Source organism: Cynocephalus volans, chromosome 10, assembly GCF_027409185.1.
Source record: "Cynocephalus volans isolate mCynVol1 chromosome 10, mCynVol1.pri, whole genome shotgun sequence".
In the NCBI taxonomy this organism is placed as follows: domain Eukaryota; kingdom Metazoa; phylum Chordata; class Mammalia; order Dermoptera; family Cynocephalidae; genus Cynocephalus; species Cynocephalus volans.
This window is the reverse complement of record NC_084469.1, coordinates 34,966,258-34,991,083: the sequence shown is the minus strand read 5'-3', so window position 1 is coordinate 34,991,083 and position 24,826 is coordinate 34,966,258. Positions and strand designations below refer to the sequence as shown.

The window sequence follows — 24,826 nt, the reverse complement described above, 5'->3', positions numbered from 1 at the left end:
GTTTCCAATTATCCTGGGGGAAGGGAGGAGCTGCCTTTTTGGGTGTAAGAACCCTGGCTTTCAGCACCTCTGGGCAGGGGCGACATTCCTCTCTTTCCTTGTCAAGCCTCCGCAGGCCTTTCGTCCCTTCTCTTTGATTGTGAGATCCAAAATCACACATCCTGCTGGCTGTATCTCTTCAAAGTCCCCCTTCCCAGTGTTTGGCGAGGTGTGTCTGGGAGGAGGTTGGGAGGAGTCATTGCTTCAGATAACACACTCACCCCCCACTCTCAAAGACAGAGCAAATGGAGAAACAGGACCAGTGACAGCTGCTGAATGAATAAGACCCTCGCCTTGGGTCTTATTCTAAGGGGAACACAGAATGTGACGTCTGTATTTTCCAGCACCTTTACTCTTTCATGTGTGTCCTTGACTCTGGTTATGGGTTGTCTGCCTCCTTCGGGGGAGTCCAGCGGAGGGGAGGCCAGTGCTCCTGCTCCCCTTCCCCCAGAGCTGAGTAATGGTCCCTCTGCTGCTGGATGATGGTAAATAGTGTTGGTTGCGAGTGAGCGGGTGTCTTGTCTATCACTGTCTGCACAGTCTCACACAGTCACACCCAACAGTCTGACAAGGAGCTCCTGCCACTCCTGCTCAGCCCCACTCGCCCTGACCCCTGCTGCCCCCACCTTGGGAGTGAGATTTCAAACAGGTTCCCCCCTTCAGTTTACCAAGATGCCTAGCAACCAACCAGTCAATGGCATGAAACGCCACCCCCACCCACTAGACTTCACACCGAGCTCAGCTACCCCATTGGCTACTTCCTAGTTCCACCTCTCAATCCCTAGTTTTAGGAACAACATGCCAGTCCCCACTGCTGCTGGACAAGGGAGCCCACTAGTCCCCCTCCCCGTCCCCCACCTCCTTATTAGTCTCCCCAAACAGACACGAAAACTAGTATCATAGAAAACCTTTTTATATAAGTTCAGCCCCACCTCCCTCTGTCCCTCTTTGTCCCTTCTCATCCTGGTGATCATCAGTGATACTAGAGTCTGGGCCTCCCCCACACCACCAGAGCTGCAGCCGACATTCAAGGTGGACGTCGCGCATGGAGAGCAGGGGGAGGTCTGGCTCCTGCTCCCTTTCATCCCCGCTCTCTGTGGGCTCCGGGAACACACGCTGACCGGAGGCAGTGGCCAGCAGAGGCAGGCTGGGGTGCAGACTAGAAGGAGAGACCACACAGGGTCTGTCAGCACCCTGCGCAAGGATGCTTGCTCCCTCAGGGATTCACCTCCCTCCCCAACGCGAACCCCACGATCTGTGGAACTGAACTGAGGACCTCACTCCATTGGTGCAGTCCTTCTGTGGCAGAAAACTCAGCACTGGCTCCGGCTTCCCGTCATCTGCAGCCCCGCTGGTGTCCCACACAGAGATGGCCCCACTGGTGCTGCCACTCACTAAGAACTGCCCAGTCCTGAGAGACAGAGGAGAGATTTTCTGGCATAGAGGCATCACCTCTGGGGCAGGATCCCCTCACACCTAGGGGACGGGACCCTACAGCAGGGCTCCAGCCTCCCTGGGGCATCAGGGCCCTAGGCAGGAAGGGGCCATGGCCACTCACGGGTCCAGATCAAAGTAGATGCGCTGATTGGTGGTCACCTCCCGACTCAGGGACCACAGTGGGTGACCAGGCTGCCGGAGATCCCAACACAGAAGCTCAGCATCCTGAAGAAACAGAACAGGTGTCTGGACTCATCCCTCCACCCCGCTCTCCGCCCGACATCCCTGCCTCCTTCAAGGTTTACAGGCACTCCGTTAGTTTGGGTTGATTTTTTCCCATCCCCTCCATTCCACAACGTATTGCAGACTACACCCCCACTCCTGCCCTACTTCCCACCTGCTTTGGGTTCTCAGGATGTGACCCCTACCTTGCGGGCTCCTGAGAAGAAGCGGTTGCCATCAGGGTGAAAGCAGAGGTGCGTGATGCCCCCTTGATGCCCCCCCAACAGGGCGAGAGAGGAGCCATCATCCCAGGCATACAGACCCAGGGAGCGGCCATAGGAGCCACAGGCATAGAGGGGCTGGGCTGGACTGAAGGCTATGCAGGAGATAATGCCACTCTGGCCCTGCTTTTTTGCTAGAGAGAGAAGGAACAAAGTGGGAGACAGGGCAATGGCACCTGGCACCAACCAGGCTAAGCAGAGGTACACCTGTCTCCTGGCCCAGCACCAACATGCTGGGGCCCAACATCTCCCCACCCTGTTTGCCACAAGCAGCACAAAGACCTCTGATGCTCCTCAGATCCTTCTATCCCCACCGAGGACCTATGACCCTAAAGGCTCAAGCCCACTTCTTCCCTCTCAAATCAGTTTTTCCTTGAAGGGATGAAGAGCTGAAGGCCTACAGGAAAATGGAATCTGCTTTATCTCAAGTTTTCTAGACATATGAAGATTTGGGAGACCAAAAGGTATACAACTGACAACATGGGCTCAAGAGTAAATCAGTGCTGTGAGCAGCTGGTAAACCTTGGGAATGTTTCCTCCCAACCCTGAGTCTGTCTTCTCTGCCAGCTGGGCACAACCTGCCTCCTGGGACTGTTCTGAGCATGCAGTGAAACCCCACAGTGGCCCTCTACCTCACACAACTCCTGTGCGGATGGCAGCACCCTCCCCTTTTCTCCTCCCTTGGAGACACAGATGCTCACCAAACGTGGCTCGGACTTCACAGTCACGGCCGGGCCGGGATGTGGAGAAGACCCGCACAGTCCGGTTGAAGCCACAGAACAGCTGGGTGCCATCCGGGGAGAAGCAGAGTGAATGGGCTGCCGTCAGCTCATCCTGGGGGCAGGAAATGGCTGAAAACAAGCCTTGCAGAGCCTCAGCTATCCTCAAGGAAGGAGAGCTGGGCCAGGATGAGCGCTGGGGCTGGGCGTGGAGGTCCATACCAGATGATTGTAGGCGCGAAAGGAAGCCCGGAGCTCTCCAGTGAATGCATCCCAGATATGAATTGGGTTCTCCCGGCTGCTGCTGGCCACGCTGAGAGAGACACTGACACTGAGGCCCCAGTGCTGTCAATGGAAGGGGAGGAAGCCAACTGACCGGCCCTCTCAGCCCCAATCTAAAGGGCACACCAAGCTTTCCTTGAACCAAGACCCCTGGCAGCCCTTGGCTCTCTCAGTAGAGGGCCCCTTTGAAATTGGGGAAGTAAAGGACATCACTTACTAGGAGGTGTCTGGCTGGGTTGAGGACATCAGGGAATACCAGCAGTAATCATAGATAGTATCACCTTCTACCATGCGAAGGACGGGGACCTAGACAGATGTGGGAATGCATGAGTCACTCAGAGGGAAGAGGAGTCAGAGTCTAATCATGCCTCTAGCAGTTTTATGGCAGAGAATGAGACCTTCTGTTGGCACTTAACTAGGTAGGAAAAGAATAGGATCTTTATTATAATGTTCAAGGGTTAACTCAGACTTTACTGTCAGATTTAGAGCATCCAAAGCCATATAGATTCATACTTTTTCTTTCTACACACTTAGAGAAGCAGAAACAAACAACACCCCAACACAGAGACAAAGAATCAACCAACACCAATATTTACTGAGCACCTACTAGGTGCCATCTGATCCTCTTAAGAAATTATTAAACAGTTCCAATATGCAAAGAAGTTTTTTTTAAAAAATGACCTTCTGGGCTGGCTGGTTAGCTCACTTGGTTAGAGTGCAGTGCTGATAACACGAAGGTCAAGGGTTTGGATCCCTAAACCGGCCAGCCAAGAAAAAGAAAAAGAAACAAAGAAAAAAAAAATTTGTAGGGGCCGGCCCGCGGCTCACTTGGGGAAGTGCAGTGCTGATAACACCAAGGCCATGGGTTCGGATCCCTATATAGGGATGGCCCGTGGCTCACTTTGGAGAGCGTGGTGCTGACAACACCAAGTCAGGTGTTAACATCCCCTTACCGGTCATCTTTAAAAAAAAGAAAAGATAAAAAGATTTGTAAAGGTGGGCTGGTTAGCTTAGTCAGTTACAGTGTGGTATTATAATATGAAGGTCAAGTGTTTGGATCTCCACGATGGCCAGCCACCTAAAACAAAACAGCAACAACAGAAAACAACCCCGTGACCCCTCCACTCAGCCTAAGAAAAAAACATCATGTAAAACCCTTCTTCTAGTAGAAATCCTCCCTAAAAGGTAAACACTATCCTGAATTTATCATTCTCATTTACTTCTTTAGGAATATACTCAAAAAGAAAGAAAAAAAAAAAAAAAAAAGCCAGTATCTAGCACCGTCTTGCATGTCTTTAAACTTAATATTATATGTATCCTGCTGTGACTGTGAGACTTAACCATGGTGATGTGTTTTGCTCTAATTCGTGCATTTTTACTGCTTAAGGTACTCCACTCACAAATGTATCCTGACCTATCCTTCTCCTATGGACAGTCATTGGTGTGTTTTTATTTTTGGCTCATATGCTCTAACACTCAGGTATACACACCTAGAAGGGTTTCTCTACAGTTTCTGCTAAAAAGAAAAATTACTGGTCTCTACACTTTTCCACCTTTGTGAGGTACTCGTAATATCAACTTTTTTTCCCAAAGTGCTTATCCCAATTTACTCTCCCAGCAGCAGTATATAAGACTGCCTGTTGCTTCTTATCCTCTTGGTATGGCCAGACTTGTAAATTTTTCTCAATTCAAAGGCTATGAAGTAATATTTCATTATGGCATAAATTTGCATTTCCATCATTACTATAAGTGAGGTTAGACATTTTTCTCTATGCTTATTAGCCACTTAGGTACACCTTTTCAGAACTTTTGCCCATTTTTCTATTAGGCGGTTGTCTTTTCCTCACTGACCTATAGGAAACCTTTAAATAGTCTGTACACCAATCCTTTGTCAGTGATTTGCTGTCCCTCAGAGTGATGTCGCAGCCTGGGCTTCAGTCTCCACCTCCACACTCTGAACCTGTATATCCAACTGCCTGGTGAACAGCTCCACTTGGACATCCCACAGGCATCTGAACTCAATTTGTCCGTAAAAGACCCAGCATCCTCCACCTGCAAACCTGTTGTTCCTCCTGGGCTCCACACCATTTTCAAGCCTGAAATCTGAGCACCAACCTTGACTACTACTACCTCTTCACTCCCCCACCACTCCTGGTCCAAGCCAATCCCAAATCTTGCTGATCCCTCTTCCTAGGTTTCTCTTGCCTCTGTCCTCTCTCCTTCATTCCCAATCCTAAGAGCCCATGACAAGCCACTGTCTTCTTGCCAGCATTTCAGCAACACTCCACATGTTCTCTGGGCCGCCCTAAACCCCCATGCTCCCACCTGCCATCTGTTCTCCAACTTGCAGCCACATCAAGACCCCAGAGATCTTGTTAAACTGGAATTCTGCACGGTGTCACTCTCCTGTTTCAAATGTTTCAAAGACCCCATACAGCCCCCAATATAAAACCCAATCTCCTTACAAAGCCTTCCATTATCACACTTCCACCCCCAACCCACCTCTCAAGGCTCCTATCTACACAGTCCCTTAAATCTCTGTGCCCAGGGTCTGACCTATCAACTCCAGTTGGTGAGAGTGTGGTGCTGATAACACCAAGGTCCCAGGCTCAATCCCTGTATCGGCCAGCCACCAAAAAAATAAATAAGTATAATAAAATCTCTGCATCCTACCATTTTGACTTTCAGGTCCAGAAGGTGCCAACTCATCATAATTTCAACCTGCAGGCTTTCACATGTACTGGTCTCCAAGCCTGGAATATTCTTCTTTCACCTCCCCCAACAACTTCTCCTGGTTGGATCCTAATCATCCTTCATGTCTCTTAGATGCTTCTTCCTCTGGGAATCCTTCCCAAACCCCTTGAGCTGAGCAAGGTGCCCCTGCTCCATGTTCTTAGAGTCCTCGGGGCTTTCACTCTGCGTTGCACCTCTCTGAGAAAGCAGGGAACATGTCTGCCTTGCTCACCACTGCTTCCCCAACTCCTCGTGTACGATCAGCAGTCAATAAATAATGTTTTAATGAGCAAACAGAGATAGGAGACTGTTTCAGTAAAATAAGGCCCAAAATAATAAGACTTTGAATTAAAGAACAGGCAGTGGAACAGAGAGAAGTGGATGGATTAGAATGATTAGGTGGCCTTGATGGGATTTGGTAATTAATTGGATATGGGGGGTTAGGGAAAGGAAGATTAAAGGATGAAACCATGGCTTCTGGCTTGGATACCTGAGGTCACCAAGATGGTGCAAGGACTTGGGGAACACCAGAAGCTATGAGTTACCAACATCCCCAGTGAGTGAGAGAGAATCAGATAGCATAAACCTCAAAGGGAAAGTTTTCACAAAGATGAAAGAGCAATTGTCTGGTTACAGACAGCATTTGGGGATGAGGACACCCCACCACCACTCCCCGCAGTCCCTGCCCCCAACACGAGAGATGCAGGGCACAGAGGATGCAAAGTCTCCACTAGAGAGGGCTAGAGGGGAAGTGACTGCCTCCTGCAAGAGCCACAAGGTAGGGCGAGTATTCAGGGAACAGGCTAGGGAGTTAGGAATGAGTTCCAGAAAGCTCTGTGAAAAGGTAGAGAAGGGAAGAGAAGAACCGGGAAACTATGTTGGGAAGAAGACCCAGTGCACACAGGAATATGGACTACTCAAAAAGTCCTCCCCTAATTTCATCAGCTGTATAAGTTTTGTCTATTTCCAAATGCTAAACTTATAAACATTAAAAATGAAAAGACCTAATAAGTGAGGTTGTGATAAAATTGGCAAATTCACACATTACTAGCAGCAGGGGGCGAAAAGGCACAAAAACCTTTTAAAAACAAATTGACTATCTGTATCACAAGATACAAAAAAAATATTGATACTGTCTGACCTAGGTTATTTCTTACTGATGAAATCTTTCTTAAGAAAAGAATCTTCCTCAAAATACATGAAGATGTTCACTGAACAATAATTTATGATGTAAAAATCCTGGAAACAACCTACATGTCCAAATGGGAAAACAGGTAAGAAAATTATTCTAAGCACTCAATGTAATGTCACACACCACTAAGCTTAATAACTGTGAAGACTGGACCACCATGAAAAACATTTAGGATATAATTGTTAAAAGGAAAAAAGAAGTATACAAAACCATCTACCATAGGATTACAATCACAAAAAGAACTTCAGTACTTGGACAGAGCTTAGAAAGAATGTTGGAAAATTTAAAGGGTTGAATTTTGTAGAGTGATAGGTAATGATGACTTTTTCTCATTTTAACATTTCCATTTCTCTTAAACAAGTTTGTGCAATAAATACTCAACCTCCCACATTTCCAGAGTCTCTTCTAACTATCCCTGCCTGAAACGACCTCTCTGCTTCTTAACTTTTTCCAGATGGCTACTCCACAGCCCCTTGGCCAAGACACTACTGACTTCCAGGAACCAGGGCTTAGTGCCTTATACCTTGCACAGAGAACTCAAATACCTGCAGCCTCTGGTCTTAAAGAGTTTTGCATGTTACATAAGCATTCAGGACCAGCCCCAAAGTGAGCACCCTTCTTTTAGGAAGCCATCACAACCCACCCGACAACCTCCCATTAGCCTCAGGCTAGAGAGAAGTGCCAGTCTTCTGGGTCATCTAGTACCACCAAGACCTATATACTGCTCCACACACATCCCAATCTGCCCCAACCCCACACTCTTCCCAGCCCTCTGAAATTCCTACTCTAGGATCTAAAACCCCCTCACTTCTCATCTTCTCCTCAGAATGCTCCATTCGCCCACCTGGATTTGCCTTGCCCTGGCTGTCCCCTGGGTCCTCTCAAGCTGAGATGACTTTAATGCTCATGCCCATCCCAGTACACGCCTCAAGGACAGGAGGTGGGTGGGTGTCACCTTGCTCCCCACTGTCATTTCCAAGTATTCTGACTTCCCCAAACTCTAACTTCTGTGTAGTTCTTGCCATCAGACTAGCTACACCACTTTCTGTCACCCTCCCTCATTCACTGAGACTTTACCTCCAGCTCATCATCTCACTGCCCAAAGATACTCCTGTTTTCACTCTGAGTGATTTCCACTTCCACAGAGCCTGTGAATTTGCTGTCCTCTCTTCCCAGCACAGTCTTTCGCTAGGTGTCAGCTTGGTTCATTCCCTTACTTCCTTCAGGTATCTGCTCAGATATCACCTTAATAGTGAAGTCTTTCCCAACCATCCTTTTTAAAACTGCAATTCACGGGCCGAACCCGTGGCGCACTCGGGAGGGTGCGGCGCTGGGAGCGCAGCGACGCTCCTGCCGCAGGTTTGGATCCTATATAGGAATGGCCGGTGCACTCACTGGCTGAGTACCGGTCATGAAAAAGACACACACACACAAAAAAAAATTGCAATTCACTCTCCCAATCCTCTTCTCTGCTTTATTTTTCCCCATGACACCTGTCAGATATGTATTTTTTATTCTGTTATTTCTTTATTGCCTATTTCCCACACTAGAATATAAGCTTCACAAGGACAGGGACGCTCATCTGTTTGTGCCTTACTAATACCTAGCACCTAAAACAGGGCCTGGTACACAGAATATGCTCAACAACAATGTGTTAAAAGAATGAATCGTTGAAGGAATGAATAGAGTCATCCAACCCCCCAGCCTCTTTCATGCCTCGACTTCCTCAGCACCCACAGACATTTCCTTCAGTCTGTATCTGCCACTCACTCCCATGCTCAAGCCCTGGACCTTGTCACCACTGCACAGTACACCTCAATTTCAGTCTCTGACCACCATCTCCCACCCATCCAGCTCACTTGCTCTGCTATTTCTATCACCACAATTATTCGGCTTCATCAAAAACATATTTACAGGGCTGGCCAGTTAGCTCAGTTGGTTACAGCACAGTATTATAACACCAAGGTCAAAGGTTCGGATCTTCATACCAGCCAGCTACACACAAAAAAGAAAAATCTAAAAAAACAATTTACAGTCCATTTCCTTACCCACTTTAGAGTCTAATCCACCATGACAAACATCCCCCTGCAGACACTCTCTAGACACTCGTGTTTCTGTCCTGGCAAGCCCCAACCAGACCCTCCTATTCCATGTTTGCACACAACTGACAACAATGCAACTAGTGTTTATTGAACACTTGCTATATGCCAGGCCCTGTTTTAAGCACTTTATATTAATTCATTCTTAATTCTTTTATTTCTCACAACTCTCTGAGATGGGTGCTATTATTATCCTCCTCATTTTACAAACAGAGACACTACAGTCACTTAACTTGCTGGGAAAGATGCAGGACCTCCCTACCTGGTCTCACTTTAAGTGAACAGCAACAAACTTCCAGTGGGTACTGAGCAAAGAACAATAATACTTCTTTCCTCTCCAAAGAATTGTCTATACTTTTTTTCCACACACTTTAATCAGCTTCTGCTTCCATCACTCCTCTGAAGGTGCTCCTGTCAAGGTCCCTAATGCCCCCATTCCCTAAACCCACCTCACTCTCTGCCTCTGCCTTTGTAACTTCTCCTGTATCCCCCTCCATGTGCTGGAGCACTCAGCGCTCTGCTTGCACCTCCTCCATCCACACTCTCTCTTGAGACAGAATCCATTCTCAAGACACGAGATGCCATCTTCATGCTCTCCCACTTCTCAAAGGATATTCCCGGTCCCAATCTCTACCCTTAGCTTTACATTTCACATTTACTGCACTTAAAAACCCTTCACTTCCATCTCAGTACCTGTTTCTTCCTCTGAGTAAACTGTTCCACAATCCACCCAGCTGCAAAAACCTGGACATCGCCTTCGACTGCTTCCTTCCCTGCACCTCTATATCCAATAGATCTCCAAGTCCTACAGCACATACTTCAAATCCACTCACATCTGTCCATCTCTCCTGCCATCACCTTCACCCAACCCATCATCATCTCTTGCCTGGATTGTGATAAACACATCCTAATAAGTCTCCCAGATTTCACTCTTGCCTACCCACAATCCATTCATTCCTGTTTTCAAACTCTCCATGGCTTCCCAAATAAACTCCTAATGCCCTACCCACAAGACCCAACACAACGTGGCTGTTAGTCACTCCTCCGTCCTTACCATACTTTCCCTGCAGTGGCCTCCGTCCAGCCACACTGGCATTCTTTCTCTTCTTGGAACACACAAAGCTCTTTCCTAGCTCTGGGTCCGTGTAATATCCAGCGCCTCTTCCTAGAAGGCTCTTTCCACAGCTGTTCACATGACTGATCTGTTATCATCCTTCAGGTCTCAGCTCAGATGTCTCCTTTTCAGAGAGCTCCTTCCTGACCATTTTATCTAAAGTGGTCTATCTAAAGTATCTCAAGTTATTCTCTCCTCATTCCGTTACTTCCTTAGGACACTTATTACATCTCCTTTTTAAAGAGCACCTCCCTGACCACTTTATCTAAAGTGGCTTGTCTCTAGTTAGTCTCTCCTCCTTCCTCCTTCTGTTTACTTGTAATAATCTCGATTATTTACATGTTTGGTATCTATCTCCCACACAAGAAAGCAAACCAGCTCTTCAACTGTCTTGTTCACCATTTTATCCCAGTACCAAATACACTGACTGACATATTGGCAGTCATCCAATAAATATCTGTAAACAAATAAACTACTGCCATGAGAAATCCACTACTCTTTTACAGAAAACACATATTCCTGACTAACAAAGAGCAAACATCTCTTTAGATGACTTCAGAATTCAGGGCAGAAAATTCTACGTGGAAATTCATGGTGAAGAAAAGTCCTGTTTGTGAACAGGAAACATGTGGACTCCACTTTCTCCATCTATAACAATAAAGACTTCAACGTGCAGTGTCTGACCAAGGGGCAGAGTTAGCCCCTACTCTTACCATCTCTGCATATTCCACCTGCTCCCCCTCATTGTACAGCTCTGGAGGCAGGTTATAAATCCGCAGGATGTTATCGGCACTATTGGTCAAGATACAGGAACCATCAGGAGCCCTAGAAATAGGAAAGAATTAGAAAACTGGGCAGACCCACGCTTTCCAAGTATAGGGCTAGGGCTGAGCCTACCTCTGGGGTACGTAAGCCCCCTGAGTCCTTAAATAAGTTGAAGACACAAAGTCCTAGATGAAATTTATGCCCAGTCCTAAGAGGGATTCTTACTCCTTCTCCCAGATAACTGGGATGCTTTAAGGTGAAAGTCCTGGGGGTCTCCCTGCCCCATGATCCTTACTTACCACTTGCAGCCTTTCAAGAAGTTCTCAGGTTGGGTGCTGAACTCTGACCAGGAACCACTGAGAAATCGAGGTAGCTGGGAGAAGCTGTAGTTCCAAATGCTGGAAGGAAGATGGGAGACAACAAACCTGGGTCGCCCAAGCGAAGGAGAAATGGGCCTGGAGAGTAGGGCTGAGGACTGGTGGCTAAGGTCTATCTCACAGTTCCAATCTCCTCAGACTCCAGAGTCAACTGCCTTGAACACTTACGTGTCTCCTTCATCCTCTGGACCGGGTTCCTCAGACACACCTCTACCTTCCATGATTTCTCCAGACCCCAGCTCTGGCCCGTTCGTTTCTTCTGCAGGAAGGCTGGCATTTTCAGAAAGTTCTTGTTCCTCGATTCGTGGACTCAACGCACTAGAAGTATCAAACTCTGCTTCCAGGGCGGCGGAGAGAGAAGCTGGGTCCACCTCCCCCAGCTCCCGGGACACAGCTGAGCCAGCCGCAGGATCTGGGGACTTCTGGGGCGGATTATCCCCATCGGGTGGCGGTGGCATCAGTTCAGGGTCCGTATCTTTATCCATCAGGGAAGCCTGGGGAGGGAGACTGGCTGCAGCTGGGGCCTGGTCTGAAGGAAGGCAGTCCGGAGCTACCAGCGGCGCCTCCAGCGTCTTCATGCTGCAGAGGAAGCGCGGCAGACATTGGCCTCGGCCGAGCAACCCTCTTTCCGCTGGCTACCCGCTGCTTGGCGCGTGGAGCGCCCGGAACGGCTTCCAAGTTCTCAGAGATCCGGACGCAGAACTGGAGAAACCCACCTGTACCGTTCTTCCTTTTCCGGGAGGGGGCAGAAGACCCCCGGCAGGCAAAGCGAACAGCAGGGCCCCGATATCGAAAGCCCAGCGCCTCTTAGCACCGTGGATCGCTACCTCCCTCTCCACTCCCCCCACCTCCCTCTGCAACTCTCCATTTTCTTTGCCTCCGCCGGCAGGCGAATTACTTGCCCTTACTTGTCATGGCGACTGTCCAGCTTTGTGCCAGGAGCCTCGCGAGTGTTGCCGGGATTGGGATTTTCCCCTCCCATGTGCTCACACTGGCGCTAAAAGTTTTGAGCTCCTCAAAAGTCCAGAGCCACCATCCTGGGCGCAGGTAGCCGCTGGGCTCCGGGGGCACCTGGCGTCCTGCTTGGAGCGCGCTTCCCAGGACGGTGACACGATCCCCTGCGGATCGGGTAAGCTCCTGACTGTGCCCGATGAGTCCTCTCTGAGTCACCGGCTCACGGCTCCGTGTATTTTCAGCCTGGGGGAACCGCGGGGATGGAGGCGGGGCAGTGGGGACTTAGTGAGTTTTGGGGGATTGGGAGGCTGGAAGCTTGGCTGGAGAGATCCACGCAGGCATGCAATGTTGGGAGGCCCGGGTGTAGATGATGGGAATGTTAGGACCAACCGAACTCAAAGCTGAAGACCGGGACAGGGGAGTGGGACTTTGGGGACCCTTGACCCGGCCTAAGGGGTACTCCCTCCCCCCAACACAAACCCAGTGGTGGGTGTGGGGAGTCCCTGAAATAAAATGCATAAAGCATTGGGCTCTCAGACTTTCGGATCTTGAAACTTTGGGAACTCATAGGTCGAAATTTTAGAGCCCACGGCACCCTGGTGAAATCTCGAGTTCCATTCCCAAATGATTACTTGGGGTGATCCGGGAAGAACAAGATGCTGTAAAGTCTCACGACTTCCGGACCTTTGTCCTTCCTGGAGTAATCTTTCCAGCCGGCCCGCGGCTTCGCTAGATGGAGAAAATCCAATTAAAGACTGTCAGCAGTGGAAGTGGGAAGTGCTAAACGAGAGGTTTGCCGGCGAGACCCGGGAGGACCGTCTCTGTCCGAGAGGCCGTGCAGCCCTGTTATTGTTTGGCTCCACATTTACATTTTTGCCTCTTGCAGAAGCATTTCCGGTTTCTTTTTGCCGGAGCCGCTCACAATTCACCCGATGAGAGGGGAGTAGAAAGAGGGGAAAACGTCTTGTAGGCTGGTTCCTATTACTTGCGGAAGGAGACTGTCCCCCCTCCCCCACTTTTTTTTTTTTTTTCTTTTTCTGGATCACTTGGTTATTGCTTTTGCAGAGGAAGAGGGATTTGTTTTGATGCAAACCTTAATCCCTCCCCTTCTTTGAATGGTGTGCTCCACCTCCTGGTCGCCGGCAATCTAGGCGGACGCTACCATTGCGTGGGACGGGGTGAAAAAAAGTATGCAGAAGGCAGACCCCCATTATTTTCTAGGATGGGTGCATTTGAGAATCAAGTCTTTGAAAAGGTGCAGTGATGGGTCGTTTGTTTGTGTCGGAAAAACAGTTTATCTAGTATCCGGCTTTAGGCTCGGCCATTCCAATTCCGGACGCAGACTGAACGTCGTGAAAGCGGAAGGGGCGGGCCTTGGAGAGGGGCGGGCCCCGAGGGCTTCATTGCCCCTTCCAGTCCCCGCCAGTTTTTCCCGGTGCGAGGTGGCGAACGCACCCCAGTCTGTGGTGGATCCGTTTCTCTCGCATGTCCGTCACTTAGGGCGCGGTCGTTTCGTTCTGCAGTTAACTTACCACGCACCTACGTACCGGGCACTGGACGCTGTACTTAGAATTCAGAATTGTTTCCTAAACTGAGGTAGCATTTACACCCAGTGCAACGTGCAGATATTAAGTGCACAGATAGATGACAACGAACCATCGTGCAACGCCTGACAAAATACATTTTCATCGTCCTGGAAACGTTTCCTCACGTCTCTTCCCATTTGTCCCCCGACCCCCACCTTTATTCTGATTTCCATAAGCATAGATTCGTTTTCCTTGTTGGAGAACTTCATGTATAATAAATACAGTATGTGCTCATTTTTGTCAGGCTTCTTTCCTGCGTAATGTCTGTGGAATTCCTCCACGTTATTTCATGTATCAGTATTTTATTCCTTTTAATTTAGTATTTTTAACCGATTGTTTATCCGTTCTCCTTTTGATGGCCTTTTGGGTTGTTTCCCACTTGGGGTTATGAAATAAAGATACTGTGAACATTCTTGTACAATTCTCTTTGTGATCATATGTTTTCATGTTTCTTGGAATAAATAGTGGAATTGCTAGATCAGAAGTAAATAGTAGACACATTTTTAACTTTATGAGAAACTGAGTTTTCCAAAGTGGTTGTATCATTTTACACTCCAACTCCCAAGATAAAGGAGTTATGGTTGTACCATATCCTTTGTTGTCAGTCTTTCTAATGGGATTTATCACTGTGGTTTTAATTTACAGTTCTCTGTTACAACAGTTTTTCACGTGCCATTCGTACTTCGTACATGAAGTGGCTCTTCAAGCCTTTTGCCTGTGTGTGTATGTGTGTTTGTGTGTGTGTGTGTGTGTGTGTGTGTGTGTGTGTGTGTGTGTGTGTGTGTGTGTGTGTGTGTGTGTGTGTGTGTGTGGTGTTTCGTTTATATTGTTCAGTTGTAGGAATACTTTATCTACTCTAGATAGAAGCCCTTTATCAGGTATATGTGTTGTGAATATTTTCTGATCTATAGCTTGCCTGTTTGCCTAACAGTATGTTAGGAGAAGCAGATCTTTTTTTTTCTTTTATGTTCAGTATTTGCTGTGTCTTGTTTAGGACATCTTTTCTTACCACAAAGTCACAAAAGTATTCTCTTATATTTTCTTTTAGAACCTTTACAATATTCGGTTTTACGCTAAGTTTTACGTGCCATTATTAATTAATTTTTAACATTAATTTTTGTTTATGGTGTGAGCTGTAGGGTTCAATGCTCTGGTTTATTTCCTGTATGGATATCCAGTTATTCTAGCTCTACTTGTTGAAATAGCCTTCCTTTCTTCACTGAATTGCTTACAATTTTAATTGTTCTGCAGTTGGAGTTCAGGTCTATCCTCTTAGTGCTATTTTCTATTTGTGTCCTCTCTTCTTTGCTCTCTTCAAACATTTGGGAAGAAACAGTACAAATTTTACACAACTCTTCCAGAAAATAGAGGAGTGGACATTTCCCAACTCATTTTGTGAGGCCTGCATAATCCTGATACCAAAACCAGACAAGGACATTATAAGAAAAGAAAATTTAGACCAGTTTTCCTGATAGCATATATATGCAAAAAATCTAACAAATTTTAGCGAATCAAACCTGGTAGTATATGACAAGGATAAATACATCTTGGCCAAGTGGGACTTATCCCAGGATTACTATGTTGTTTTAACATTGAAAAATCAATCTGTGTAATTCACCACATTAACAGATTGAAGGATAAAAATCCTACAATCATTTCAACAGATGCAGAAAAAGCAGTTGATGACATTCAAAACCGATTCATGATTTCAAACAAATAGACCTAGCAAACGAGGGAAAGGAAACTTCCTTAGTCTGATAAAAGGGCATCCACATTCGAGATACCATTAACAACATACCTAAAATGGTGAAAGACTGAACGCTTTTCCTCTAAGATCAGGAACTAGAAAAGAATTCGACTGTCATCATGTAACATTATACTGGAGGTCCTAACCAGGCAAGAAAAATAAATAGCATAATAATTGAAAAGGAAAAATTGAGTAAAACCCAGAAAAAGATATACACATGTGGCCAAATAATTTTCTACAAAGGTGCTAAAGTTGAATCAGTGGGGGAAGGAAAGGCTTTTCAACAAATGGTGCTGGAACAAATTAGGCAAACTAACGAACCTTGACTCCTTCCTCCCTTGACTCCTTCCTCGCATAATACACAACAGTTAAACTGAGAAGGATAATAGACCTAAACATAAAACTGTAAAACTTTTGGAAGAAGTCACAGGATATTTCTGCCTTGGTAGGAGTGGGTTACATGGCTATATCAAAATTTATCAGATTAATTAAGATTTGTGCATTTCAACATATGTAAATTTTACCTCAAAAAATTTTGTGGCATTGTGGAGAGTGGCCCGGTATGGATGAGACAATAAAGGTAGAGAATGTTGACTATTCATGAGGCTGGGTGATGGGTACACTGGGGTACATTGTTCTGTTTACCTGTTTATATGTTTGAGTTTTTCCATTAAAAGTTTTATTTATTTTCTTTAGATTTTTTTTACTTTAGAAAAATGCACACAAGTACAAGAATAACAGCATTTTCACCAAATAGTTTTAACAGTTAACATTTTATTTGTTTCTATATTTTAATTACACAAGTAATGTATGGATACCGTCTTCTTTTATTTTTCTGTGCGAATAAAGCTAAAGCCCCCTTTGACTATCACCCCTTATCCCATAAACATACTACCCCTGTTCCTGAGACCCCTGCTATTGTAGGTTTTGTGAATTTTTATTCTTCTTGACAGTCTTTCAAGCTTTTACATACATTTATTTATAAACAATAAATAATAGTTCTGTATTTTTAATTTACATAACTGCATACATTGTTTTGCTTTTTTCTACAAATTGTATTTTTCACCAATATGTTTCTGACATATATCTCAGAAACATGTTTTATTTACCATTCCCTAGCAAAAGATTCCAATGTTTCTTGTGGCTCACCATTGGGAACATCACTGCCATGAACTTTTTTTGTGTGCAAGACTCCTGCTATCCACATGCTACCATTTTTCTAGCAAATCTACCTAGAAGTGGTTTTGCTGAGTGGTAAGTTGTGTGTTTGCAGTTCTACCAGACACTGCTTTGTCACTTTCTAGAATAAATTTTGCCCCCCAACCAAATAGGTTTCAGACAAAAAAAAAAAATTTTTTTTTATACCAGACTCTGAAACTTTAGGAGCATAATTATTTATTTAGAGTTTGGCTGTAGCTTCAGACAGCCTAAATTCAAATCCCTGGTTCTGCCCCTTGGGAGCTTTAAGAGCCTAGGTAAGTGACACAATTACTTTAACTCTCAGTTCCCTCTTCTGATGATAATACCAACCTTACTGGCCTTTTACAAGGATTAAATGAGATAAACTACTGAAAACAGTGGGCCTAAAGTAGCCTATAGAGCCTGAAAAAGCAGCTACTGTTATGATGATGCTGGGCCGGCCCCTCCCTGGGGGTCTCAGCTGAGCTTATTGTCTTCCCGCCCAGCCTAGGCTGCCTGCATTTCCCTGTAAACACATTTGTATCACAGCCCCTTGGGGCTGGTACTTGTGGCTAGTGCCTGTTCTGAAAAGGGTTGCTAGTGATGACTGTGCCTACTCTTTAGGGAAACGCTGAGGATTTAGTTGCTACTAAAGACGAGTCATAGAGTCAAGGAGACCAATGTCTAGGGAGCTGTCACCCTCCAGTGAGATTGAGACCTTGGGCCCGCCATCCCAGGATAGCCCCTCCTGGCACATTTACCAAACAGAGTTCCCTGAAAGAAGTGAACTTGTATTAATGAGGTGGGAGCAGTACCACAAAAGCTGCACTAACTCACAGTTACAAAGTTTCTCTAGAATAATAATATAGAGCAAATAAAAATAGAATAATTATATAAATCGCTAACATTTGTTGAGCTCTTACTATGTGCTAGGCACTTTTCTTGGCTCCTTTACATTTCCCATAAGTAAGGTACTGTTTCAGAGCAAAGGATACTAAGGCACGGAGAGGTTAAATAATCTCCCAAAGTTACACAGCTCTTAGGCGGTGACCCAGGGATGCCTGCCTAGCCTGGCTGCCCCTGGAGCCTGTGCTCTGCTGCCCACGGTCTCAGCCCCTCAGCACTTTGCACTAAAAACATAAAAGATAAGTAAAACGCAGGTCTTGTAAGTGAGCAAGCCAAAGGTAATCCCTGTAAGATAGGTCAGGTAATGCAGCAAATTTAAATAACAGTACAGTGTCAAACCCAGAGTGTTTGACTTCTGAGCACCCTCTGCATTCACAGGAGCTCCCTCCCATAAAAGTCTCTTCTTTGTGGCTGGCCAGTTAGCTCAGTTGGTTAGAGTGTAGTGCTGATGACACCAAGGTCCAGCCAGCCACCAAAATAAAATAAAGTCTCTTCTGATCACTGATCTAGGGGACCCTGTTTCTTCCCCACTAATGCAAATATCTGAAGTCACTCCCCCTGTCGCCCCTCCTTCCTTCCTCCATGTACATGCGGCACAGTCTACTCAGTTCCATTCTGCGGTGAGGGGCTGTGATAGCTGACCCTTTGCCAGCCTCTCATTTGGAGGACTTTCATCTAAGATCTGCCCTAACTGGTTACAAAAGAGAGCACTTTGCAGAGGAGTCTGTGGTGGAGTAAACATCTTACTCAAAGATGTTTGAGTGATCATTTTTACTAAAAGCTTATTCACTCACCTCCTGTGTGTGGATGGGCAGGTCACTTAACCTCTGGGAGACTTCCCCTGTCAAATGGCAAGGTGTGGTTATCAGGATAAATAAGATACTCCATGTAAAAGGGTTTTGCAAACTCTAAGTACATGAGAAAGGAAGCCCAATATCAACATAAAGGTGGAGGTAAATGTTAAGGAAGATTTAGAAAAGAGCCTACCATTAAAAGCTTCTGGGTAGGGGAGGTAGGCAGTTAGCTCACTTGGTAGAGAGTGGTGCTGATAACACCCAGGTCAAGGGTGCAGTTGCCACAAACAAACAAAAAGTAAAAGCTGCTTGGTAGGGGGATGTTAGTCAGTGCAAGACAGAAAGAAAAGTGTAATAAGATATTTACAGTGGGCACATTTCTTAGCAAAGCTGATGATAAGTTTGGCATCAAGAAAGATAGCATGGGAACAAAAGAAAGAAAAGGAAGAAAGATAGCATGGTAAACCCATTTGAAAGCTGCTCTGGGAGAAGGTGAGATGCAGATCCTCATGCACGACCCTGGCCCAGACAGGGGCAGCCCCTCTGTCCTTGCTCCCATGGCCACCCATAACAGGCTCATGGCCTGAGTACAATGACACATATTCACCACATTTATTGAAACCAGCTAGGTGCGAGGCCTTGTTAATACTGTGGTGAACAAAACAGATCACTACTCTGCCCTGAGGAACTTTATAGCCTCCTAGAAGAAACAGGAAATAAGCAAGAAAAAGTATCAGATTGAGTTAAGTACTATGAGCGTTAAGATAAGGTGATGTGAATTAAAGAAGGGTGACTTGATGGGCTTTGGCAGGCTGCTGTGACTGAGTCGAGTGGTCTGTGGAAACATCCCTGAGGTGTGACGTTCAGGATGAGGTCGCAGTGGGAAGGATCCTACCAGGCAGTGACGAGGGGCCAGCTGATGAGCAAAGAAGGGCAGTCAGCCTAGCTGCCGAATGAGGGGGTGTGGTTGGTAGAAGATGAAATCAAAGAGGTAGGGAGGGTCGCAGGGGGTTTGTAAGGCAAAGGTGAAGAGGGGTGCCCAGGGAATGGGCTGGTAAGTTGAGACAGTCACTCTTCAAGGAGTGTGCATTGAAGGGGATCAGAGAAGCAGAGCCTTCTATCAGGTGGGGAATGTGGGCTGGGGTCAAGGGGCGTGTCCTTCCTCATATGGAGGGAGTGGGCTGCGGGCTACTGCATCCATATCAAGAAGGGCCAAACCAGGATGCAAATTTAGGAGGGCTTATGGATTTAGTGGTGGGAAGACTGGATGTCCCTCTCTGGTTATCTTCACAAAGAAGTATGTGGCTGGTGAGGGGCGGGTCAGGAGGATCCCACGTTGCAGTGAAAGATGGCAAGAGAGGTGTACAGCAGTTCTGTCCTCGCTCCTTAAGAAGTTATGCTGTGTCCCCTTCCCGGTAGCAGATCCTCAGGCCATGTCTCAGATGGTAGTATGGTGTTGGGGAAGAGGGTCTTCAGGCCCAGGTGACCCGGGGTTGGGTGTGTCTCATGCCAGATCCTCACTTTTCTCCTCACAGCAGCCACACTGCCTTCCTGGACGCTGACATGGAGGAGCTGCAGTCAGATCTCAGCATCGAGCCCCCCCTGAGTCAGGAGACATTTTCAGACTTATGGAGTCTGTGAGTGGGTCTCATGGGAAGGGGAGGTTCACTATCCCCACCCTGCCCTCCCCACCCGTCTCCAGCCCCCTAGCAGAGGCCCGTGGAAAGCAAAAAATCAGTGGTGCTGACTTTCTTCTCTTGTCTTTCAGACTTCCTCAAAACAACCTTCTGGTAAGGACTGGTGGCAGGAAGGGACCAGGGACTTGTGGGCTGGTAGGCTGGGAAGCTGGCCCTCTGACTCTTGTTTTGCCCATCTACAGTCCACCTCGCTGTCCCCACCAGTGGATAATCTGATACTGTCCCCAGAAGAGGTTGCAGACTTGCTCAGTGAAGATCCGGATGGAGCTCTCGGAATGTCGACGGCTCCTGCACCCGTGGCTCCTGCACCAGCTGCCCCCACACCAGCGGCCCCTGCCCCAGCCACCTCCTGGCCCCTGTCATCCTCTGTCCCTTCCCAGAAGGCCTACCTTGGCAGCTATGGTTTCCGCCTGGGCTTCCTAAATTCTGGGACAGCCAAGTCTGTCACTTGCACGGTCAGTGGTTCTGAGGGCTAGCTTCTGTGTGACCTTTCAATACCTGGCCATATCCACTCCCTGGGATATTCTGTTCAGAACTTTGGGATTCCTCTTTGGCTTCTTATCAGTCTCTTTACATTTTACCCAGTTAGTCCATGACCTTTGATTTCTGTCCCAAAGTTGAATTTTCCCCCTTAATCTTGGGCTTTCATCCTTCACATCATTCTCTCAGCATCTCTCATGGGGTCATAGAACTTTTCTTCCCTTTTCTTTACTCGCATTCATTTCTTGGCTGTTGAGAATAACTTCCGAGGTGTAGACGCCAGCCCTGTCCTCTCTGGCTGCCTCCGCTCATGCTGCGGGGCTTCCAGGAGGTCCTGAAGCTGTGTTTGTTCCCTTGATCCCCTTTCACCCTTTCGTTTGTTCACTTATCCCCTGACCTTTGATCCTCTCTCTGTCCTTTTTCTACAGTACTCCCCTATCCTCAACAAGATGTTTTGCCAGCTTGCAAAGACCTGCCCCGTGCAGCTCTGGGTTGACTCCACACCCCCTCTAGGCACCCGTGTCCGTGCCATGGCCATCTACAAGCAGTCACAGCACATGACAGAAGTCGTGAGGCGCTGCCCCCACCACGAGCGCTGCTCTGATAGCGATGGTGAGTGGTTGGGGGCTGCAGATGGGACAGAGCTGGCTGCCCAGGGTCCCCACACTTCTGATTCCTCCCCAATTGCCCTTAGGTCTGGCCCCTCCTCAGCACCTCATCCGGGTGGAAGGAAATGTGCGTGTGGAGTATTTGGATGACAGAAACACTTTTCGACACAGTGTGGTTGTGCCCTATGAGCCACCTGAGGTCTGGTTTGGCAACTGGGGTCTCTGGGAGGAGGGGCTGGAGGGGTTGTCGGTGGGGGCAGTGGGGCTTTTTCTTGCTTCTTATTTGCCCTCCCCACAACCCTGTGAGGTGTGTAGAGCAGATGGGTTATCCCCATTCCACAGTTGGAGACACTGACGCTTATAGAGGCTAAGGCCTCCCCTGGTTGCAGTCTCCCCAGGGCTGGTTGGCCTCACCTTGGGCCTATGTTCTCTTCCAGGTCGGCTCTGACTGTACCACCATCCACTACAACTACATGTGTAACAGCTCCTGCATGGGTGGCATGAACCGGCGGCCCATCCTCACCATTATCACATTGGAAGACTCCAGGTGGGGAGCCACACGCCACCCTTCACGCTGGCCTGCTCCTCCCCAGCTTCTGCCTGTCTTTGTCCCCTAGGCTCCGCCCCTCACCACTTTGTTCCTTACTGCCACCCATCCTTCCCTCTTGCCCCATCTCCATATGTGGAATCTCCTCTACTGCTCACTGCCAGTTTTCTCTGGCTTTGGGACCTCTCTTACCTATGGCTTCTCCTCAGGACACCTGAAGATGGAGCTTAGGCTTCAGATAGGACAAGGGTGGTTGTGAGTAGGTGGGGCCTGGTTTACAGAATAGGGCAGGTAGGGCCTGAAGTCCTTACTGCCTCCTGCTTCTCTCTTCTTATCCTGGGTAGTGGTAACCTCCTGGGACGTAATAGCTTTGAGGTGCGCGTTTGTGCCTGTCCTGGGAGAGACCGGCGCACAGAGGAAGAAAATCTCCGCAAGAAAGGGGAGCCTTGCCCTGAGCTTCCTCCTGGGAGCACTAAGCGAGGTAAGCAGGCAGGACAAGAGGAGGTGAAGGAGGTAGAGAGGGAATAGTTCTGCCCCAAGTTCACTTTTTTCTTATTTTTCCTTGACTCTTTCTCAGCACTGCCCACCAGTACCAGCTCCTCTCCTCAGCCAAAGAAGAAACCACTGGATGGAGACTATTTCACCCTTCAGGTACCAACTCTGGGAGACAGATATACAGTCTCTGCAATCTCAGTCTCTTGCATAAACTAAGTGGGATTGGATAAGGGAAGAAAAGATATAAGTGTAGGGAATATGGCGAGGCCCAGTTTCTGTATCCATTCTTTCCTCTGTTCATGGCCCTGACTTGTAAAGTTATTAACATCAGGTTGAAAGTTTTAGGTCTGGCTAGCACTCAAAATGCTATTTTCTTTTTGGCTGTTTTGCCTGCAGTTAGGGCATTTGCCATCAGGAGGCAGTGGTGCTTCAGAGACAATGACTCCTGGTTGTACCTTACTTCAGAACATCAGCTTGTACCATAACATACATTTTAAAGGGCCACCTTTCAAAAGGAAAATTGTTAGAATGTAAAAATGGTTCTGTGACTTTGCCTGATACTTCTTCCTCCCCACCTCCTCTTTTGCTGCAGATACGTGGGCGTGAACGCTTTGAGATGTTCCGAGAGCTGAATGAGGCCTTGGAACTCAAGGATGCCCAAACTGGGAAGGAGCCTGGGGGGAGCAGGGCTCACTCCAGGTGAGTGACCTGGGCCCACTCCCAGCCCTACTCCCCTGCCTTCCTATGCTGGAAAACCACAGGATTCTATTCTAATCCTGCCTTCATTGTAAAAGGCAGCTGATCTCATCCCGTTGGAATGCTCAAACATTCCTTTAGTCTTCCTCCTTTTGTATTATACAGCCACTTTCCTGCCTCGGGTCCACAAACCTCTCAAACCCAGGGATGAATGTGGGTGTTTCTTTGCCATTCTCAGCAACTCCTAGCTCAAAGCTTAGGGGTCTCAAGGAGAGGCCTAATATTTGTGTATAAATGCTAGGAAGAACTGGGTTTTAGGATCAGATACTCAGCCCTGCCAAGTACTAGCAGGTCCTGTGCACCTTGTTACTCCCCCCTCGCAGGCTCAGTTTTCTCATTTATAAAATGGGTAAGGGAATATTAAGAGATTAATACACACAAATACTTCAATATGCTCAGTAAACATATATGTACAGGTGGTGGTGACCACCTTTACTTAAATTCCCCTTGTTCTAGCCTTTAGGCCCTTCAAAGCCTTGATTAAGGAGAAGAGGGGCCCAGACTCTCTCACTCATGTGATGTCATCTCCCCTCCTTCCCTCTTCTGTCTCCCCTACAGACACCTGAAGTCCAAGAAGGGGCAATCTACTCCCCGCCATAAAAAAATAATGTTCAAGAAAGAGGGGCCCGACTCAGACTGATGTCCTCTGCTTCTTGTCCCCTATTGATGCCCCCACACACACCCTTACCCCTCCTCCCTGGCATTTTGAGATTCTGGTGCTTGAATCCCTGCTTGGTATAGATGTGCCTCAAGAATACACAGGAATTCTTCCGTTTCCCTTGGTGTGGGGCTTTTTTTTTTTTTTTTTTTTTTTTTTTGTCTTTTTCGTGACCAGCACTCAGCCAGTGAGTGCACCGGCCATTGCTATATAGGATCCAAACCCGCGGCGGGAGCGTCGCTGCGCTCCCAGCGCCACACTCTCCCGAGTGCGCCACGGGCTCGGCCCAATGTGGGGCTTTATTAAAGAAGTTGGCCTGCACTGGTGTTTTGTGGGGGAGATAGGAGCTAGGACACACCAACTTAGCTTTTAAGGTTTTTACTGTGAGGAGCGTTTGGGAGAGGTAAGAAAATGTTCTTGCGTGTAAGGGTTAGATTTTACAACCAGCCATACACTGGGTTGGAAGCCCAGTTCTCCACCATACTAACCAGGGAAGCTATCTCAAGTTGTTTAATTTTTCCTAACTTCAAAGTCCACTCTTATGAAATGCTGATAATCGTACCTACCTCACGGAGTTTGTTGTGAGGGTTAATGAAATAATGTATGAAACCACTTTTTATTACATGGTGTCTGGGACTGGGCCCCCTTGTGGTGCTGGTTCCCTGTCCCTGTTGGTGGATGAATTGATACTTTCTGTGATTGGGCAGCAGGTCAAGGGGAGGGGGTTTCCAAGGCTCTGCTGGCTCAGCCAACCTCTTGGTGAACCCTGGCACGTAGAAGGAAATCTCACCCCATCCCACACCCTAGAAGATTCCATCTCTTGTGTAAGATCTGTGTCCACCAAGCCCTGTTTTACTTCCCCCAAATGCTCAGGGTCAATGTTTTGTATACTCTGCCATGCACATCTGCCTTTGTCACCCCCACCCCATCTCCTCCCTTTTTATATCTCATTTTTATATTGGTTTCTTATTTTACAATAAAACTTTGCTACCACCTGTGTGTCTGAGGGGTGGGTGCCAGTGCAGGTTGCCGGGGCCCTGCAGGTGAGGGGTGAGTAGGAGATGAACTTGGGAGGCAGCCACCTGAGTCTCCAAGGAGGGTGGGTTGGGGGCCCAACGCCCGGGTTCCGGGAGAGGAACAAAGGCTGGAGACTGGGTCA

General features: G+C 47.5%; 2 protein-coding genes across 5 annotated transcripts; one reads left to right on the top strand and one right to left on the bottom strand.

The window, feature by feature from the left end:
- Positions 1–946: 946 nt before the first annotated feature.
- On the bottom strand, positions 947–13,067 carry WRAP53 (WD repeat containing antisense to TP53). Of its 4 annotated transcripts, none has more exons than XM_063111243.1 (12): positions 12,847–13,067; positions 12,169–12,457; positions 11,429–11,839; positions 11,183–11,281; positions 10,832–10,943; positions 3,198–3,286; positions 2,921–3,011; positions 2,681–2,813; positions 1,905–2,113; positions 1,598–1,701; positions 1,316–1,450; positions 947–1,198 (listed from the first exon to the last, which is right to left on the bottom strand). In XM_063111243.1, the coding sequence occupies exons 2-12, from the start codon at positions 12,240–12,242 to the stop codon at positions 952–954; spliced, it is 1,704 nt and encodes a 567-aa protein (XP_062967313.1). In that variant the 5' UTR covers positions 12,243–12,457; positions 12,847–13,067; the 3' UTR covers positions 947–951. The 4 variants fall into 4 exon arrangements, with proteins under 4 accessions (XP_062967313.1, XP_062967314.1, XP_062967315.1 ...); XM_063111244.1 differs by having other exon boundaries at positions 12,899–13,067; XM_063111245.1 differs by lacking the exons at positions 12,169–12,457; positions 12,847–13,067 and adding an exon at positions 11,977–12,148.
- Positions 12,264–23,784, top strand: TP53 (tumor protein p53). The gene is made up of 11 exons (XM_063111248.1): positions 12,264–12,389; positions 19,962–20,063; positions 20,195–20,216; positions 20,306–20,578; positions 21,032–21,215; positions 21,298–21,410; positions 21,649–21,758; positions 22,103–22,239; positions 22,336–22,409; positions 22,846–22,952; positions 23,568–23,784. Exons 2-11 carry the CDS (start codon positions 19,990–19,992, stop codon positions 23,647–23,649), a joined length of 1,176 nt encoding a protein of 391 aa, XP_062967318.1. The 5' UTR covers positions 12,264–12,389; positions 19,962–19,989; the 3' UTR covers positions 23,650–23,784.
- The last annotated feature ends 1,042 nt before the right edge of the window (positions 23,785–24,826 follow it).